Source organism: Boleophthalmus pectinirostris, unplaced genomic scaffold (genome assembly GCF_026225935.1).
Source record: "Boleophthalmus pectinirostris isolate CB_2022bp ecotype Guang Dong unplaced genomic scaffold, ASM2622593v1 HiC_scaffold_19, whole genome shotgun sequence".
NCBI classification, from domain to species: Eukaryota; Metazoa; Chordata; class Actinopteri; order Gobiiformes; family Gobiidae; genus Boleophthalmus; species Boleophthalmus pectinirostris.
Genome location: NW_026571140.1, coordinates 19,168,264 through 19,189,161, shown reverse-complemented (window position 1 = coordinate 19,189,161; position 20,898 = coordinate 19,168,264). Strand labels below are relative to the sequence as shown.

Below are 20,898 nucleotides of genomic sequence, written 5' to 3'. Positions count from 1 at the left end.
CTTGATAGATTAAAACATTTCCATCAATCTCTAATTCAATAAAAAATTTTTAAAAGAGCCCATGTTACTCTATTTTCTGATCTATGTTATAATGTTGGTTCCTCATCAAAACATACCTGGAGTTGTGTTTTGTTTTATTCACACATGTTTAACACGAAAAAGCTGCATATTTAAACTGAGTATTTCTTTCAGACATGTGTGAATGAAACAAAACACATGTCTTTGATGAGGCATTTATAATTATAACATGGTTTAATGCTCACAAGAGTTAATATAGGGCCTTTAAATATCCCACCCTTTTGCTTCTTTATGGTATTATTCATAATCTTTTCATCATGAAGCAAAATAATTTGAATCCCAAGTAATCCATCTTTCTACACTTTAAACTTTAAATCCACCCAGATTCCATTAGAGTGGGAGTCAAACAACTTACACCCCTTATAGATAGTGCAAATTTTTTATACATACAGAGGCAGAGAAAATAGATGAAAATGCTATTTAAATATATCCAGATGGAGATAGTGGCGGTTCTTGATGTGCGTCATAAATAATGATGTAAGTGGTATTATACACTGGTGTAAAATGTTAAATCAACATATGTTCTTTATTTCCACCTTCTAAACCAGATACCTTAGTTTATCAATTGCAATTATTGCTTCTGAACTTATGCATATTGTTAGGTGCTTTCGGTATGAATCCAAAAGAGTAAAATGTGCCTGTATTCCTGTGGTCCTTGTAATGCAATTATGAAGTATATTAGCCTTCTATAAAGCATTGAGGGTTCATAATTACAGTTGCTTGCTCTGCTTTCTGTAGCCTTATATCTCTCAAGCTATAGGTTAACCAGAGTTTATTTACTACTTGATAGCCTTGATTTATTGTTATTACATGAGTAAGCAGCAAGCAGTCAAGTACTTTTGCAGTAACTCTTCCAGCAGGAGTAATTGTTTGGAACATCAAAATATGTTCTCCTCTTCAGCAGTCTCTGTGGTTACAGTGAAAAAATACTGTACTGCAGTGTGCCGGCTAAACTTGTTTTCGCTGCAGGAATTTCCAGCTAAATATACTTTTCTATTTGCACTAGTTAACTTCTGGATACTGTCTTTTAAATGCTTGAGGGGTTTTGTTTATTTTGGTTTTATAGTGCTATTTGTTTATTTAAATGTTTGCCCATCTTATATATTGCACCATAAATGCTAACAGCTGCTTGTTTCATTCACAGGCATTTTTCCTGTCTTTCTGCCAAATACATGTGTCCCGGTGTGCCAGCAGTGATGAGCAACCTGCTTGCAAATATAAACGCCTACTTCGCCCACACCACCACCACAACCACGGCATCTGCTTCAGACAGATTTGCAGCCTCCAACTTCGGGGTAAGTGCACCGATTTATAGCTCTTGTGGAACTCAAAAGCAGTAGTATATAGTCCTGGGTCAAAATGTTACCTTCCTTGCTTTGACTTGTGATCCCCTGAAAGCCTTCAGACAAACAGAAAATATAGTTCACAAAGACCCAAAGCACACTTTGATGTTGAACTTTTACCACGTCTGTGCCCTTGAATGATTTAAAGAGGTGGATATATAACAGTGTTAAATTCTAACTCATAACTGTTTTAACGTTTTGTGCTACATGGGCTGCAAAGGAATAGGATGAGACATTTCCGACTAGAAGAGACAAAGCAACAAGATTTTTACATAATATAATTATTAAATTGTGCAGGTTCGATAAAGGTTTTGCCCTCACATTGTTTTATTTTTTTATATTATATTTTTTTGTCATTGTAAAACAGTAGTCATTTGAACTTCAAAACCATCAGAGCAAAATCTCAGAAGATACTTTTTCACATGTATGCACAATATCGTTGCAATTTCATCTTGTGAGATTTAATGTCACGAGATCTGGTCTCATGCCTAATGGTAAACATAATCAAATCGAAATTAATAACTGTAAGAGACTCTAGATCTAGATCATGTCGTGTCATCAGTACGTGGTCATGTTTTCCATTGGCTCACTTGACACAACATACCTTTTGTTAACAGAGAGAGAAGTTTGTCAAATTGCTGGACCAGCTACATAACTCTCTGAGGATCGACCTCTCCAAATATCGGGTAGGTGTGATGATTTATTAATGTTCTGTCACATGTTTTTCAATGTAGCACATAATTTATTCTGAGATTAATATGCCCTTTCCCTGCTGTTTATTATCATTTCATTATTAGAAACTGCATCTTAGCAACTGGTTCCTTGCTGCTCTGTCAGATTCAATTTAGAAACATGGTGTTCATGCCAATTTTTTTGGATTAATTGGCATGCAAATTGTGTTGCAGGTGAATATTTCAGGATATAAGGGTATAGATGAAAGTAAGCTTGCACTATGATGAGATACTAATTCTCTCATTTTTTTAGTGATTTAGAAACATTAATCTTTTAACATGACATCTGATATTACTAATGTGTTACCAATATAATCATTTCATATCTAAGAAAGTGGTTTCTATGGGTTAAGAAGGTTTGAAATAATCAATGACTGTGTCCAGCAGAGTGTACTATTGTGCAATCGGCTGAAAATATATTAGTTCAGGAACAATACTAAGTTTGATTTAAGGTATATAGTGCATATGAAAAAGAATTTATGATTATAATTTTTCAGATTTAGTTTTTCTTCGTTCACACTTTTGGTCCTGGTTTGAGGCCAAGTTAGTTCTACATGTAATTCTAATCCAGATTTTGTTTCAGGTTTAGTTCTTGTTTAGTCCCAGTTTTGATGTGGATATGTAGTTGAGATTGACCAGTGTTTTTTTTTCATGGCCAGTGCCGATAATGGTTGTTTAGAATCTAGAGAAGCCAATGGCTGATAGACCATGCCGATATTTTTGGGTCGTCACATAGTAGGTCATTATGATTATTTTCCTCAAATTATCTAATTTGAAAAAGAAAAAGGTGGCTTGCCCTCTCCGGGTGGGTGGAGAGTCCCTGTCTCAAGTGGAGGAGTTCAAGTATCTTGGGGTCTTGTTCACGAGTGAGGGGAGGACGGAACGTGAGATTGACAGGCGTATTGGTGCAGCTTCGGCAGTGATGCGGTCGCTGTATCGGACCATTGTGGTGAAGCAGGAGCTGAACCGAAAGGCGAAGCTCTCGATTTACCGGTCAGTCTTCGTTCCTATTCTCACCGATGGTCATGAGCTCTGGGTAATGACCGAAAGGACAAGATCGCGGATACAAGTGCTCGAAATGTGTTTCCTCCGCAGGGTGGCTGGGCGCTCCCTTAGAGATAGGGTGAGGAGCTCAGTCACACGGGAGGAGCTCGGAGTAGAGCCGCTGCTCCTCCACGTCGAGAGGAGCCAGTTGAGGTGGCTCGGGCATCTGTTCCGGATGCCTCCTGGGCACCTCCCTCGGGAGGTGTTCTGGGCATGTCCCACCGGGAAGAGGCACCGGGGAAGACCCAGGACACGCTGGAGGGGCTATGTCTCTCGGCTGGCCTGGGAACGCCTCGGGATTCCCCCGGAGGAGCTGGAGGACATGTCTGGGGTGAGGGAAGTTTGGGAGTCCCTGCTTAGGCTGCTGCCCCCGCGACCCGGCCCCGGATAAGCGGACGAAAATGGATGGATGGATGGATCTAATTTGAATTTACCACAAACTCACCCACAGCCCTTTTAGTCATATGTCATGCAGTTATTTCTTCATAAAGTGCTCAAGTCAAGCTTTATGAGTATGTTTAAGCAGCAAGTTTCAATGGGTTTGCAAATAAAGGATAAGATACTCTACAGCCAAACAGACATACTGTACAACTCAGAGCCATATAGTCAAAATATTTTACAATTTTAATGGACAGAACATTTACCCCAAAATCCTCATGATTTGGTCCACATTTGAATGCTGAATGTTTATCTTTCCTGTTCCCACACAGACCTAATACTGTGGCGTTTTCTTGTCTGCATGTTTAACAATGCTCTCTGGCAATGGCTGTGTAATGCTGTAATCCTCTCTCAAATCACCTCCACTTTCAAGCCTATTTGTAGAACCAGCTCATTTGCTTCATGGTGATTTATGGATGATTTTCTCTAGATGTTTGGGGATTGTAGACCTTTGTTCGTGGATTCAATTTTGCAGTACCTTGATAATAACTTCTGTTATCTGTAACAACTTTATAATGATGTTAATGCTGTTGAATTTAGCTACAAATGTAAACAGACAATGAATCACAATTGTAGTGTTCAATTATTAAATTATTTTGTATATAAATTACATAAGTTTGATTGCAGTCCAAATATTATTCTTTGTATGTTTTATAGTAATCAAATGGACCATACTAGTTTCTGCTTAGGGTTTAATTTTACATTTTATGCACCGTGTAAAAACTGCATCTCTTATTTTTGTCAGAGCTGTTTAACAAACACAGATTCGGGTATACCCCTGCTAGCGTCACTTGTCCCCTGCATGCTTTGCGCACTGAACACTCACTCAAAGATGACCCTGCTGCCTTAACGTAACACTACAGGCGATGTGTCAGTGAGGAGCTGATTGTGCGCCTTCACCTTGTTCTTCTCCGGTGCTCACTGTGCGAAGCCACATGTGATTACAAGAGACACCCCTGATAGGAGCAGATCCCGCTGTCTGTCTACAAAGGAAAAACAAGTGGGATCGAAGACCAGTGTGGTGATAACAATAGAGGCAGAAAGACCATGGACTTGAAGGGACTGGGAGTCACAGGCTGTGTGGAGAGGATGAAGAGGATTTAAAGGACAAGAGGGAGGTGGCAGGAGAGAAAGATTGGTATTAGGATAACAAAAGGAGAACTCGGGATTCCATTCTTTCAAAGTAATTGACAAATAACATTTGAATAGAGCTTATTACATGCAAACTAACATTTGTGCATAAGCTTAGAAAAAACAAACATCAAGTCACAATGATCACAATGGTCACATTTGTATATAGCACTTTTCAACCTTCAAGGAACTCAAAGAGCTTTCAAGGAACCACTCACCCACTGACACACACATTTGCATCAGTGTGTGCAGACACTGGGAGCGAAATGGGTTAAGTGTCTTGTCCAAGGACACAACGACAGCACTCATCTGTGGGAGTTGGAATCACACCAGCCAACCTGTGGGACAGTGAATCTGACTGCTCAACCAATTATGTTTATGTCGAGAGCAGGATTCCAGCCGCCAACCTTCGGATCAGTGGACAAATGATCTACCAACTGAATTACTGTAGTCCCATTTGCAGATTAGAATTAGTTGTTCATGTGAAAAAACCTGACAAAATACAGCAAAGAGATTTTTTCATCTTTTTCTTAGAAAAGCTTGTAAGGATATTTGCAAGCGCGTTAAGGATGCCCTATCAGGACTTGTAATAATGAAAGTAGTCAGCAGATAATGATCCGTGTCTGTGCACATTAATTACAGAATCAATGGGCTTTAGTCGAAACTTGGGAGTAACCATTGCTTTTCTCTTAATCTATATCCTTAACCACCGTCGTAGTCAAGTGCTGGGTACTGGGAAATGAACTTTATTCTGCATATGCTTCATTTACCTCCCCAACTGTTGAGGAGTAACTACAATATAGAAAGTTTTGCACCACAATTTTTAAGACCAAAAGTTGGAACAAGTTAACATTATTGGCTCTGGTACTTTTGCTATACAGTGTTGGGACACATTGACGTATATAGTTTATGTAAAGACACTTATACGCTTACTATTGTGTAATAGGAACACAACCCCTGTTGGAGCTGTCCATAAACTGTTGAGAACAGTTGGGCATAAAAGTCAATGTACAAGCAAGTACACACTCACCACTGCACAATAAGTGCAAATAGGTGGATATGCATACATATTTAAATATGGTTTTCTTCTTAGTCTTTGCACCAAGTACTTTGGGAAATCTCTGGCTAAATCATGCTTTATATTGCTGTGCAGTGATGAGGTGTCTGCTGAAAGCAGTCAGGGAAAATCTCATCGGCTTCACCTGCCAGCTCTGGCCTGCTGCTCTCTTGTCAAGCCTGCCACAGACCACTGCCTCTCATGCAAGCACACACACACAAGCACACAGCTACTCCCTCCTTCAGCATCTCCCTCTCATGGGCCGCTCTGCCACTATCGGATGGTAATAAGATTCTGATCTGGCCAGTGCAAGCGTCCACCGTATGGATTTTCCCATAATGACATTCGGATGGAAGATTGAGTTTGCTTTTGTAAAACACAGGCCCTGGATCAGCACTGAGAGATCTGCCATTTTGCATTTTGCCTCATATGCGTTTCTTCCAGTTAAACTTTACTCCAACAGGCTTTAGGCATGGTGACATCTTGCGTCACTCGCTTGTCTATGCTGTCTTTAGTGCAGATTGGGGCTTTAGACTTAAGACATTTATTGTTCCCAGTTTTATTGTAAGGTAATTTGTTTATTTACAGTGTTGATTTGGTGTTTGTAATTTCATGCAGCCTTTTTGCTTTTTTTTTTTTTTTGAGCCTTTGTGTCTTCTAATGTGTTGAGATGTATGAGCCATTGTACTTAGAAAGAGTTTTTCTTCCAGTAAGCACTCTTATTGCCTGGGTACTATTCTTCTTAAGGGCATGCACTTTCATAGTTTCCAGAAAAATCTTACCTCATGCAAACTAGTGCTCCCTCTCTTCCTATCCTGTACAATTTCATTTGTATACTTGTACACTATATGGTGTAAATAAAGATTTTCTTTTAATAATAATAATAAGATGTGTGAATTTTAAGCAGATAATCTTGTGTCTCCAAGGGATACAGCACTCATCTGTAATGCCTTGAAGGGCTTCTCCTTATTTCTTTGGGGAATTGTCACAAAGCTGCAGTTGTATGGGTGCAAGTTCCTGTGATAGTCTCTAAACCGCTTTAATCCTATGATAATCCTTTCAAATTTAAAACAGACAAAGCAAAAATAAAAGCTCAAGGGGTACGTATATCACCTGGAAGTCAAAGATCTGATGGCAAAGGTATATCTGTTTCAACAAAAAATAATGCACTACAATGCACAATATATTATTTCAAGTGAAAGTGAATATTTACCACAGCTAAAACGTTCAGAATAAGATACAAAGATAGTTACATCAAATTCCTTGCCTTCAAAAAGAATAGACTGCACCAGCATAAAAATTAGGCCCAAACGGCTAATCAGAATGCGATTGTGTTATCCCATCATTTAATGGAATTTATTGGAAGTAGTGCACACTGTGTGTTTTCCTACTTTTAGAGAGGCCTTGCTGTTTTAGTATGCTTCGTAGCCCCTGTGCTATAAATTTGTCTCTTAACTCTTTGTCTTTTAGTTTTTTGCTGTTTTTCAGGACAAAATCCTTAAAACTTTACTTTAGGTGAAGTTTTCTTCCCTTGTGACTGGGTAAAACAGATTCTGATTTAAACAGAAAAAAAGTTTATTTTACTAAAGATCCCCTCTCCTTTCCCACACACACTGCCCCTATGGGTCAAGCACAGTGATGTCTGCCATACAAGAAACAGCTCTTAAAGGGAGTATAAAGATTGTGAACTGTTGTGGCTGGCACTTCCAGTTGAGTAATGAGAATCACATTAATTTCAATTGACAACTTGAAATCTAACTAAGGTCGTTTTCACACCACTAGTTCGATTATTTGGTCCGCACCAGGCAATAAAATTGTTATTATGTAACAAATACACTCCAGTGTGGTCCGCGTTCACACCGGCAAACGAACCAAAACTGGTTCGATTCACGTGTCTGTTTCCCCGGTAAACAGCGATACCTCCAGTTATCAACACCGATGTTCCTGTTAATACCACGGGCCGTCCTCATCTTAAATTATCACCATGAACTCATAAAACAGCAACATGTAGAACTTTGGGCTGATGCGGTGAGTTTGTACAAAGTTCGGGTAACAGCAGCAGCCAACAGTGCTCACAGTAGCGCGCAGCTCCTCAGGACGGGGCTGGGGTCTGGTCCTTGGTCTTCTGTTACAAGCGCGTTGGTCAGATGGTCCGGAGGCTTCATCCTCCATGTGCTGCTTCCAAACAGTGGCGAGCAAGACCAGTGCTTGATGGACTTGATGGAGTCCGAGCGGGTACGTTCAGTCGTCTGCGCGCTGGTTCCGTGCGGGAAAAGCGAGAATGCGCTGTAGACTACAGGTCCGGGCGCGCTGCTCCTGTCCTCCGCGCTCAAGAACCGCGGCTGGTTCCGAGGTGGTGCAGCATCCGGACAGAAGCGTGAGTCCAGTTTGGTTTGTTATATGTTGTTCTGAGCGTCCGTCCTCCGCGCATTTGGTTCGCCCCGGGAAAGCGCTTCCTCAGGTCGAGGCTCCCCGCTCCAGCTCCTCTGAGCCCGGCCTGAACCGGAGCTGCCCCCGCTGGTTCGGGACTCTGGTTTGGATCTAGTCCGACTGTATTTCTCACACTAGGCTAAAAACAGGCACTTTTTTAAGTTGTATCAATTGAATGGGCGATTGCCTATTGCCATGAAATTATTTGGTTAATTAAAGCCTAAAATAACAAATGTTGGCCCCTTAATGACCCCTGTTTCAGAAAAATCCTAGAACCGCCACTGCAGCTGCAGTTGCAGTTGTGGACCAGTTTTGTTGCGGTGTGACGCGTGTTTTTTTTCCAAACCAAAAAAATTCGGAGCTCCACTGGCACTTCCGCTGGCACCACCAGACTGCATGGCGTGCAGGATAACCTTCTCTTATTACTTTTAATTACACAGAATACTTTTATGCAGAACTTAAATACTGAATGAAAGTGTTTCCCTTGTATAAATAATTTCAGGTATTAAATTTGGTTTTCTAATTGGCACTATTAACTCAATGTAAAAATAACCCTTCGTTCAGGAGGTAATTCTGAGCCAAAATAGATTCCAAGGACAATCATTGAAGTTATTATTAATTCCATCATGACCTGGAATTCCATGTAAAAGTAATGTAAAATTATTGACAACTTTGAGTGAAGATATTGCTTCAGTAACTTTTCTCATAAAAAAGTTGTTTGGTCAACTTCAAAGCCCTGCAATATGTTGTGCTTCATCTTGTTGTGAGCCTTAATCTGAGGAAAAGTCCTGTCTGTGATTGGGTTGTGGAGCCTGAAGGCTGCTGCTGGGATTTTTTTTTATTGTTTATTTACTTGAATCTCCTGTGTGCATTTATTGACAAGCCAAAGCAGGAACAGAAAGACAAGCAAAATTTTATTCCAGCATAGTGAGAGAGGGGAGTGGGCTGGTCCATGGGCCAGTGATGGCACGGCTCTGGGCTGTCAGGCTTTATATGCACTCGGTCACACTTCTGTGCACTGCCTGATGACTTCATGGCCCTGAAATAGGGGCTTTCATCAACAGAGACCTCCCCTGTCCACTAAACGATTAGACAGACACTCATTTCCTTATGATCGCTGCCCTTTGCTCTCTAATCAGTTTCAATATTTTGACTTATGGACTGAGATTTATTTATTTTTTGATGGTTGTACGATGCTATAGGGCGCGTGTTCTGACAGTTATTTCTTTCTCTTTTGTCTTCCCAGGACAACTTCCCAGCAGGAAACCCAGAGCGACTCCAAGATCTCAAGTCCACTGTTGATCTACTAACTAGCATCACATTTTTCAGAATGAAGGTAATGCAAACAGTATCTGAAATGTTGACCTTTGTAAATATCTCAGATAAAGTTTGACTTCTGACATTTATTGCAGCAGTGCTTTGCCCTTGCCAAAGTGACACAGAGCACTGGTCAAGGCCATGAAATCTGCTGCCATTCAATTAATAACATAAACCGTAATTGATTTTAGCCACATTTCATCTAGAGGAAATCAATCCTAACACATACTGCCTGAAAACCTTTCACTCTTTAGCCCCCAAAAAGATTTACTGTGTATTTTCCACCCTTTTCCAATAACAGAGTGAAGTAATGAAATACACTTATGTATATTGACTATTTTAGAGAATGCTTGTGCTTAAAAGGGTTACAGCTCCCTCTTGCAACAGTTTGTCTAGTTGTCTACTGCTATATGAAAAGCAGCTCTCCATTGGTGCGATTGGGGGTGCAGGGCCAAGGCTCTGAGGCATAGCTAAGATGGCAGCTGTGAGCTAAGGAAAGAAAACTGTCAGTTTATGTTAGCAAAGCCTTCAGTCTGTGCCTTGGTCATTCTCAGCCTTAACATGTATAAGCAGTGCAGTTAGTGTGCCACAATGTACGCATGGCACATCTGAAAGTCAATCTATGAGTCTGTCAGTCAGAATATCCATAATACAATTGAAAAGGTTGCACTTTACTAACAAGGTATGGATATTGTTGAACAACAAATTCACATTTTCAGCATTCTACATTTATGAGAGTCTGTGTAGAGTAAGGTTTGAGCTGTACAGAAACGCAAAAGAACAAGTTCTGAATTTTAGACAAAAAAGACACTTGTCAACTCCATCAGACACACAGAAACACATAAAATGTAATTTATTGTAATCTAATTAAAATGTTAACTATTTACCATTGTGTCCAATTAAGGTTTGCCTGAAAATTTTAATTGTCATTTTACACTTGATGTTCAATTAAGTTTCAAAATATCTTTCAAAATATTCTATTACTTATAAAATACATTACTGTAAATAATTAACATAAATTAGGCTGTATATTTCCACATAAACTGAATTGCAATAGTCAAGAAAAAAAACTCTACGTTTTACACTAACCATATTTCACAAAACTGAATTTTTTAACTTCGAACTACCAAACTATGAGATAACCCTCGACTCCCTGTCTCTCAGTGTGCATTGCCCTCTTCTTCCTCGCTAGTGCTCCTCCAGTGTTTCTTTCTCCTTTCTTTCCCTCTCCTCTTCCCCTCCATGAGGTTTTATTCTGGTATTAGTGATATTACATGTTTTACATGTATTAGACCCCCAAGTGCTAGTGTCACAACATGATTGGTCTATAAAAAATGTTTTTTGTGAAGAAAACTGTGAATTAACAATGCTTGGTTTGTCAATTCCATTAGCCTAAAATGTCAACTCCATCACAAATTCAACTTGATGTTATAAAATATGTTATTTATGCTAATTCATATATATTATGTGATATAATAACTTAAATTGTAAAATGGCAATTTAACAAATTTCTGAGGTCACAAATAATATTTTATTAGCACATTTAGAGACTACAGGTACCTTTATCAATTCCGTCAGCAACGCATTAGCTCCATCAGAAATGAAATATGATGGAGTTGACAAAATGCAATTTTTTCCGTTATAAAACATAGATTATACTGAAATACACTATGTGTCATACTGGACTGACGGAGTTGACGCTGTGCAGCTGTGACAGCAGAAATTTCAACACTGTTAATCTTGAATATCAAAAAGTGTAAAAGTTACTAGACTGTGTGGTAGTGCTACGTTCAATAGAGTAAGGGTAACAAATAGAGGCTTCAGAGATGTAGATAATAATATTTCTTCCAGATTTTTGAAAATGGCTGACCGAGTTGACAAAAAGATGAAATATTTTCACACATTTACCTTATTACATTTACACATTTAAATTTTTTCAATATTAAATGCTTTTTGACCAGCTAAACATTCTGAACCCTGGTGGAGAGCACAAAAAATTACATTAACTTCAACATCTTCATTTACATTTGTTAAAGTTGTTCAAAAACATCATAAATATTTACTAATAAATAGCTCCTGTATACAAACATCCTTTAGATTGAACTGTACAGTTATTCCAATTATGAGATTTTGGTAAGATTTTCTACAAATACTTTTATATCAGTCACAGTCCCAATCCCAACACTAACACCAAATATATATTTTATCCCTGGTGTCCATCTCTGATGCTCCAAAACACATAAAAACTGTTGTTTGTCAAAACTGACCAATTGATTGTATCACACATCAATATGACATAATGTTAATTTGCTACATATAAACTAATGCAGCCCCTAGCATGATGAAAATAATCTGTGTTAAGAACTAAACATATCTGTGGCCACAATGTTGTGCTTGGTTGACCTTATTGACCTGGTTGATGTTAGTCTCACTGCATTGACTTGAGAAGCCTTGAAAACCCAATAAAACTGAATCTTGTATGTGTTTATGCAGGTACAAGAGCTACAAAGTCCACCAAGAGCGAGCATGGTTGTGAAGGACTGTGTCAAAGCTTGCCTGGATTCAACCTACAAATATATTTTTGATAACTGTCACGAACTATATAACCAGCTGCTGGACCAGGTAAACCACTTTACCAGTTCTTTCTGTTCTTACTCACCTCAAGCCTTTCAGCTCATTTCATGTCAGCTTTATCCTCTTTGTACTTGACATGAAGAAAAGCACTTAGCCTAAAAGCTTTATGGCTTATGTCATGCAGAATGACCCTTTCGCTTGAAATTGACTGTTCCACTTCTCAAGACTTTGATGTGTAGTCAAGTAAAGGAGAGAGTTTTCTTCTACCGGCTGCTTTAGATTAGAAGAAGAATAAACTGTTGCAGCTCTACAGTAAATGAAGAGATGTTGGCCTCACTTAGTGAAATCAAGTGGTATCCCTAGAGTTTGGATATTTATAGTGTATGATGGAAGTGGTGTACTTGAGCAGGTTTAGAACTAATTTCCCAATATGGGTGTATCATATCAAGTAATGCATTTATTGTAACACAAGCCACTTAATTATTTGTAATTGTCCCTTGTGTACATTAAGTTTGTTCTAAAACATAGCTCATGTTCATGAACTTGAATTTTGATGAAAGCCCAGTGCTAGTCATTAGTCATTAGTGCTACTATTTATTAGATTTTATTACATTTCTTCATTTTGTCACGTCTTTCTCCTGCATCACCTTCAAGTGTGTCATAAAGCTGACATGATGGTTGCCCTTTCAGTTTTAGTGTGTTCTCTATATATGTGTGCAACAATGCTGGGAATATATAAATCCAGTGTGGTGTGGCTAGAAATCAATAGGCTATATATTGTGGGTGACATTTACTGGGCAGTAACAATTTACACTGTGTCTATTGGGAAGTTTGCATGGGGGTATTCCCGGTGGCCATACCACAAGCTGCACTTTTGTGGAAGAGGTTGAGACAGTCACGCTATAATGAATTGTTTTGTGGAGGTTATTATGATAACACAGATTCTAATGTGATTCTACATTCTGCTTACAAAAAGTTGTACATCTAACATACACCATACATAAACATAACATAAACATACACTGTATGCCTCAATAAAATAAATGTCAAGTAAAATGTAAAACTAATTGGTGTTTTCAGAGGCTAGAGCAGGATGATGTCATATACCCAGGTGGAGCCAGGAACAACATCCACATTACCTTACTGATAACCAAAAGTAAAATTCGCAATTTTATAATTTTATTTATGTCACGATGTCATCTAAAACCCCACAGTAGGTCTGACCACCTCTGGTTGCTTTATTAAAATATTAGAAAGAGGATATAGTTTATTTCATTTTGATAATTACATTTTTATTTCTGTCTTTTATTGTTTTAATACCTCACTCCTGACACATTACCGTAGTTTAATTGAAGTGCTGTAATTTTGTTTGAAAACAGGTGTAGAAAATATTTTATTTTATGGCAAATGATTATCCCGTATGATTTGCCATAAAAGTGCTGTAATTTTGCTCAAGTTAATGTTTTGATATGCTTTGTATCTCACCTGAGTAAACCATTGCTACCAACAGGCAACTCTGCCTGATTATTTTACGCTTTCTTACCCAAAGAAAATGGTCTTCATGCTACAGAAGATAATGTTGTTTTTTTTTAGGTTATAATAGGGTGCAATCTACTCAAATGTTGAATTATAGGCTTGCTTTGTCTAAATAGCCTAAGGAGGTTGTAAGCAATTACCAAGGCCTTGAGATAGACACATGCACTAATTATACCATCATCTAATGCACTTTCCCTCACATCGATGCTTTCGCACAAGGACACAAACTGTACCCTATTGTGATTAGAATAGATCTTTTTCACATATACTGACAAGCTCAAGAGTCAGCATATGTGGTCTATGAGGTAGCTGTTAACAGTGAGTGAACAAGGATGACACACCATGGTCAAACAGCCGGTGAAATATTGTGTTGCAGCCTAACACAACAACAAAGTCTGTGCTTTTGGCTTCATTGGGAAATAGCTGTGGGAGATGCAAGAGGATAAGGTATAATTTCTTAAATCTTGGTAGAAAATAAAGGGATTTGAAAGATGTTGGAAGGGAGAAATATATAGAGTTAAAACACTGATGCACTGTCAGTATGGTGTATGTATGATGTCTAATGTGCACACCTATTTTCATTCAGCATTGTTCAAGCAAGTATGCATTTAAAACTCTATGATTTGTTATTCAAATTGAGATTAAGGGCTCTTTTGCTTAAAAAATACTGTGTTTGAATGTGTATGGATATACAGGTGTATTGAATTGGAAGAAATTACCTGGATTGTGCAGTATGCAGTCTACACACTGCTCGACTCAAGCGCTATATTTCTAGATTATCCTCTCTCTCTGAGAGATTGGAAAATTTCTCTACATAGAATAGAATATATAAAAGGATAAAAGGGGGTATCACAAGCACATCACATCATCCTCTGCCTCTGCATAGTCCTCTTTATTTTGTGCAGAAATCTGTACCTATGATTGGTGGCCTGTCTTCTTTGTCCCGCCCCGGTTGGCTCCTGTTTCCCGTTGTGCACTGATTGGTCTGGCCTCCTAAGCCCCAAACAATTGCTCACATCCACCTGCAGCTAGTAAAATCAATGCCCTCCTGCCAGTCTAAGCAGGCGGGACCGTATGTGAAAGTCCTGCCACTGTTACTCTCTGCCTGCTAATCACTTGTTTAGCCTTAGTTCTCTGACTGCGTGTTTCTGACCCTAGTAACTCATTTAGCATGTGTTTTGGGTACATGTTGCACTGTTCTTACTGAACACAGTTCTTAACAGTAGCAGTTACACTTTAATTTAATTATTTTCAATTACTTTCTTTTGTTCTAGCAACAACCAGCATGCTAGCATGCACTTAAAGGCTTTATTATTACACACAGTCAGCAGGCAGCAGACATATTTTGACCTCAAGAGCTGCTTAGACAATATATCTTACTGGGGCAATTTCACTCAGTTTCATTTCAGACATAATTTGTCTAAGTCTGCCGGAGGCCTTCACAATCCGTTTTGCAGGCCCCCGAGCACAAAATAAATGTCGATGAAACTGTTGCTTCAACCAATCAGATTTTGAGTTGGTATCACCAGGGCCTTCTAGCAGGTGTACAGCAATGTCACCGTATTCAGACACGTTGATTGGATAGTCAGAGAGGGAACCAGCCAAAGATAGCAAACTGCATCAGTAGCGGAACCAGGTCTGAACCAGGACCACGCTAGGTCTACACCAGGTCTATACCAGGTCTAAATCAGGACTAAATCAGAACTAATCTTGGAGAGCGAGAGCCAACGAGAGAGAGAGAGAGAACCCCAAGCCTGCAGAGCAGGGTGTCTGCAAAACGAGATCGGGTGACAGCTGCGCAGAGCCCAGCTCTGCGCTGGTGCTTTTGCCTGCGGTCAGTATGACAGTATACGAGGGCGCACCTCCGGGCCCGTCTCGATGCTCAGACCTGGTTTAGTTCTGGTGTAGTCCTGGTTTAGACATGTTTTGGTCCTTGTTCGGTTCTGGTTTAGGCCTGGTCCCTCATGTCGCAGGTCAGTATAGGACAGTACTGGAGATATCAGTGTTTCCTGCAGCACTTTATAGTTAAAGCGGCCGCCTTGACAACAAGTGGCCCCCGCCTTGACTAGGTCCTTCCTAACCACATGAATCCTCGCAAAACTACGGTAGTCGCACAGAATCTGCTTGCCCACTCCCCCCAACCCCCCACCCCCACTCCTCACCTCACTTCTCTGTGCACCACGCACCTCCCTCTCTTCACTTCTTCTCCATGCACCACACACCCCCCTCTCCTCACTTCTTTTCCATGCACCACACACCCCCCTCTCCTCACTTCTTTTCCATGCACGGAATCTCTGCGCACCTCCACTCCTCACTTCTTCGTGCATGGAATCTCCACAGCTCTTTGTACTGTATTTCTGTATACTAACATGGCTTTTATAACCATAAAATAGTTATTGAGGAGTGGATTGTTTCACACGGAGTACTACTGAAGGCCTAGGTGTGAAATGCATGGTCCGCCACTGATACAGAGCATTTAATTTTAGCTACACTGTTGAGGATGTAACTACCTTTATTTTGAAGATGCTCCCACACCACCACGCTACAATCAGATGAATGGGTTCTTGATATATTTGGGGATTTCTTTAGCAGATTAGTTATCAGATTTACACTTGGTGGCTTTGTTGACTGCATGTAGTTATATTACCCTTTCTCATTCCCTTAAGTAGTTAAGATATTGGATATACCAAACAACCACTACTAACTGCAACCCTGGAGGAGTCATATTTTACAGAATTAGTGCCCACACCACCTTGTGCACAGCAAGCACCCATACTGTAGAGTGCTCTTTATTTAGGATGAGGAGCACATCCTATTGAGAGCAAAGCCCATGAGTGTGTTGTTGACTGTAAAAGGATGCCAGACTACTTAATCACCTTTAACAATGTGTTTGTTCAGGCTTGAGGGGAATACAAATGAGCACAGGGAGTCAGCATTAGCTTTTATTGCTAGTACAGCATCCATGTCAGTAGGCAAGACACAACCTTCTCTGTCCTACTGTATCTCAGCCAGCCACTGCATATGCAAATAAGAATCGCCCTCTCTTTAGATCAGTAGAATAGCACACACTAATCTTTGCCATGAACCCTGGTTTAATGATTAGAGGAATGGAGCACAGGGTTGTATGATCAGCTGTCAGCTCCAAAGCCTGGTAATCTTGTTCCCTTGTGATTAAATTCTGTTCTCCAGGCGACATAAAGTCTGATCACATGAATACAGTGCACCGCAGACAATTAAATAAGATCTAGATCATTTAGAGAATAGGTATATTGGTATGAAAGCATTAGTAAACTGTGGACTTCTGTCTCCCAATTGTCAACTTTTTTTTGTCAACTCTAAGGTTTTGTCTAATTGGTTTAGCCAGTACTATTTGAGGCATAATACTTAATGATTGGTTCTATTAGAATATATTGTATTTGTGTTTCTGTTTTTCAGTTTGTTTTTTTATTTGCTTCACACAAATATACATTGGCTTGTTATCTCCCAGTGAAGATTGTGGCCCCAATAGAATTACCCATTCAGTATCTGCATCCTTCTAATGCAGTGGAAGTAGCCCTCTCTTGAGAGTCTACTCTCAAACTAGACTTTTGTGAATGCTATTTGATGTTGTCATTGTTTTTCTATCTAATGATACAGATCTGTTAGTGCAGCTGATCCCTGCAAAGCCTTGTGTTGTACTGAAGAACATGCTGGTAGAGAATGGATTGCAGAGACAGACACTTGCTGACAGGAGAAGGATTGTCTTGTGTGGAGAGCACTAATGCTACAGTCAGACAGTGCTTTTAATTTACAGTGTCTTGTTCCATGGGATGTCAGCGAGGTTCCCATTGTACAGTGACACACAAAAGAGATATCCCAGCTGTTTTGAAACCAAATAGATCTGTATCGCATTGTTTTGTGCAGCCGTGGGTATCAAGTGTGATACTCGATAGCACACTAGCTCAAACAGCTAATAGAAATGTATATTATTTGCATAAATCTATTAAAATGTAAATGTTATGCTTTGTGTGCACTCACACAGCCAAATTACAGTGTGACTGGTTTGCTGTGTTTTCTCCCAAATTACTAAAGCTACTGCTACTGAATCATTAAATAAAGTAGTTTATGCTTTGGAGCTTTTGAACATTTTTCACTATTCATTATTTCACTTCTTTGTTTTAGACATTTGGTTGTAGTATTTTATTTCCTGTGCATTTACATAGCCACTTTCCACCATTGAAAGCTAAAAGTACTGACTAATTTTAACCCCCAATGGATGGAATGTGGAAGTGAAGTTTTACCTGTAAGCACTGTGTTCTGCTTTTAGTCTCTAGAGAAGCTTCAGCATCCCTCAAATGTTTGCTTTTGTGTGGGCCATTTTGAATTAATTCTGTATCCTACTAAAAAGTAATTCTTCAACTGATTGTATTACCAGGATATTCTGTATGGTGCATTCAGTGTAGTTTTTTTATTATTATTGTTTGTTTGTTGTTGTTGTTTTTACCTTGGTTGAGTTCCTGACTGTGCAATCTCTATTTTTCCCACTGTAGAGCCGGAAGCAGGATATTCCCCGTGAGGAGCAGGGACCATCAATCAAGAACCTAGACTTCTGGCCCAAACTGATCACCCTCATGGTATCTGTGATCGATGAGGACCGCACTGCATACACCCCCGTCATTAACCAGTAAGTTCTTCCTCACGTTTCTTTAAAAAAGTGTGCATATAATTGGAAATACAGTTGTATGTCTTTATCAGTTTGATGGTTTATTGATCAAATAAACCATAAGAAAGAGTTTGTTTCCAGTTGGTGAGATTGGTTTCTTTTTTTCAGTTCATAGTTGTAATTTTCAGTGCATTTTTCTTTTATTACAATCACATTGTAGTTATTGTGGGAAATAAAAGGTACCGGTATAGTGTTTTCCAGTACAAAATGGAATTGTTGCTGCATATGGCTTAGGTCATTTGGTACATATAATCAAAATCAAATTATATGACATGAATAAAAGTGGCTGCAAATAAAAGCAAGATGCATTTTCTTGTTTCTGTATCACTCACAAACTAGCATTAGCGTTCTCGTCTCTTGTCTCCCTCCTCTTGCTGATTTACGATGCTTATTAAGGCTCTGTTTATGCCGAGAGCTCCCTCCTCCACTGTCTAATGATAGATTTGCAATATTCATGCCCATTTCCAACGCATTCCCTTGGTCAGGTTTGAGAATCACAAAAACTATTCCTGTTATTCTCTTTATAAAATCTGCATCCATTCCCTTTGAATTGCAGTGAAGCCTGAGGATAAAAGGTTAATCTGTTTGGCAAATAACAATATAGATACCACTTTTTTTTTTCCTGTATAAACATCAACACTTATGTGTGTTTTAAAGCCTTAAGTTGCTTTGGAGATTATACACAGAAATAGTTGTCAAACAAAGATGCCACTACATACTGTCTTCATCTAAATAGTATGCATTTTATCAATTTATTGCAAGCTTATCTTTCTATTTTATTACTTATCTTTTTATTTTTATGTTACTTGTACATTTACATTTATATAATTAAGTCTTATTTGATACCTGTCACTTACCATCTTTTTTGCTACTTATTTAGAATTTATTTTGCCATTTATATTTTTGCTCTTTGTTACTATATTATATTGTGATGTGTGCGCTACTTTGTCCAATTAATTTCCCTTGTGGATCAATAAAGTTTGTCTAAGTCTAAGTCTAAATCTAAACTTGAAAAAAAGAGCCAAGTGCATCATTACAATTACCTTTGGAATGAGAGCTTCTCTAAAGCAAGGTTTGTGAAAGCTAGCAACATCTTTATACTTGAAAGTTTACATCTACCTTAGTTTAGTTTACCACAGTGGCTGCTGACTTCATGCAACAATTCGTAGGCAAAAGTCCATTGTCATTTTCCCTTAACCTGCATTAACAGTCTCAAGGGAATATATTGGTTTATTGCTTGTATGGTTCATAGAAGAATAGAGAGATAACCTTTCAAGTGCAAGATGTAGCACTAAGCCCTTGTTTCTGTTGCACATCAGAGTACTGCCGAGGCGAGTAGGTGAGAATATCTGAGACTGCCAATAACATACTTTATATCTCCCAATGGAGTAGACAGAACAGTCAGACAAAGACATTTGCTGTTTGAAACAAGGCGGTCTCTGGCCAAAAACAAAACATTTCCAGATAAATTGACCTCTATGTGGCCAAACCCCTGTCATTTATAAAAGTCCTCCCATTACTGTCTGTAGGTACGTATAATTAAACCACTGACACCGCACGCTCAAGCTTTGACTGAAAATCTATAGTCATTCAAAATAGCAGATTACTTGCCAAATAGGTGCCCACCCTCTTACTCTCCTTAGCGGTGTGATTTTCCTTTACATTGTAGTTCATGCAGTGTCTTCCAGTCATCTGTGTTGCAATATGTAAAAGTTTAGTATGTGCCAAGCCATTCCCACAGTCGGTCAAGTGTGTCATTGTGTGGAAATGAGACTGATTGAAACCATTTTCGCTCCCTCTAGGTTTCCACAGGAGCTGAACGTGGGCAAGATCAGCTCTGAAATCACGTGGAACCTCTTTGCCTTGGACATGAAGTATGCTATGGAAGGTCAGTGACTTTGCTGACCAGGCATTAATCCTGGTTTATCCATGCCATGTTGTAAGTGTGTTTCAGAGACCACTAATGTGTGAAAATTAAAGTAAATAAAAATCTCATATATGTGCTCCACTGCCTGAGCCACAGATGCTCCATTTAAATGTGGGTTTGACTCCCCACCCCCATGGTCTTTGGTTCAGTTCTCTAAAGGCATTAAATGCCTCTCTGAGTTTACTGAACTAGCTGTTTTGAGGAATGGGGGTTAAGGATTATGCTCCATCCAGATTATGTATACAATGTGGGCAAATGTACACACAAGTACAAATTGTGTATTTGTGTTTGCCCCTTATAAATATAAAGGAGAGAATTTTGATGCTTCAGTGAGGTCTCCTATGGTGGAGGACAGTGCAGTTTCCTTTAGCAGGGTGTGATATAGGGGTCCTAATGATGACAGAAGAGCTAGACATCCTGTAGGTCAGAGGTTTACATGCTGTGTGCAAAAGGAAATGTATCAGGCACCATAGCATCTTATTGGTGATCTATCCTCATTTAAACTGCATATTATATACCTGCTGCTATCTCTGGAAAAAAGTCATACTGGGTTTCTATAGCAACCAGGTGTGATCAAGACACCCCAGTGT

At 39.2% G+C, this 20,898-nt stretch overlaps 1 protein-coding gene across 1 annotated transcript in view; it reads left to right on the top strand.

Annotated features, from left to right (window-relative positions):
* LOC110175368 (protein unc-13 homolog C) overlaps window positions 1-20,898 on the top strand; it is a 72,794-nt gene that overhangs the window by 28,196 nt on the left and 23,700 nt on the right. Inside the window, 6 exon segments of the mRNA XM_055154841.1 lie at window positions 1,223-1,373; window positions 2,039-2,107; window positions 9,499-9,588; window positions 12,063-12,191; window positions 18,209-18,342; window positions 20,184-20,269. Coding sequence (XP_055010816.1) covers window positions 1,223-1,373; window positions 2,039-2,107; window positions 9,499-9,588; window positions 12,063-12,191; window positions 18,209-18,342; window positions 20,184-20,269 — 659 coding nt within the window.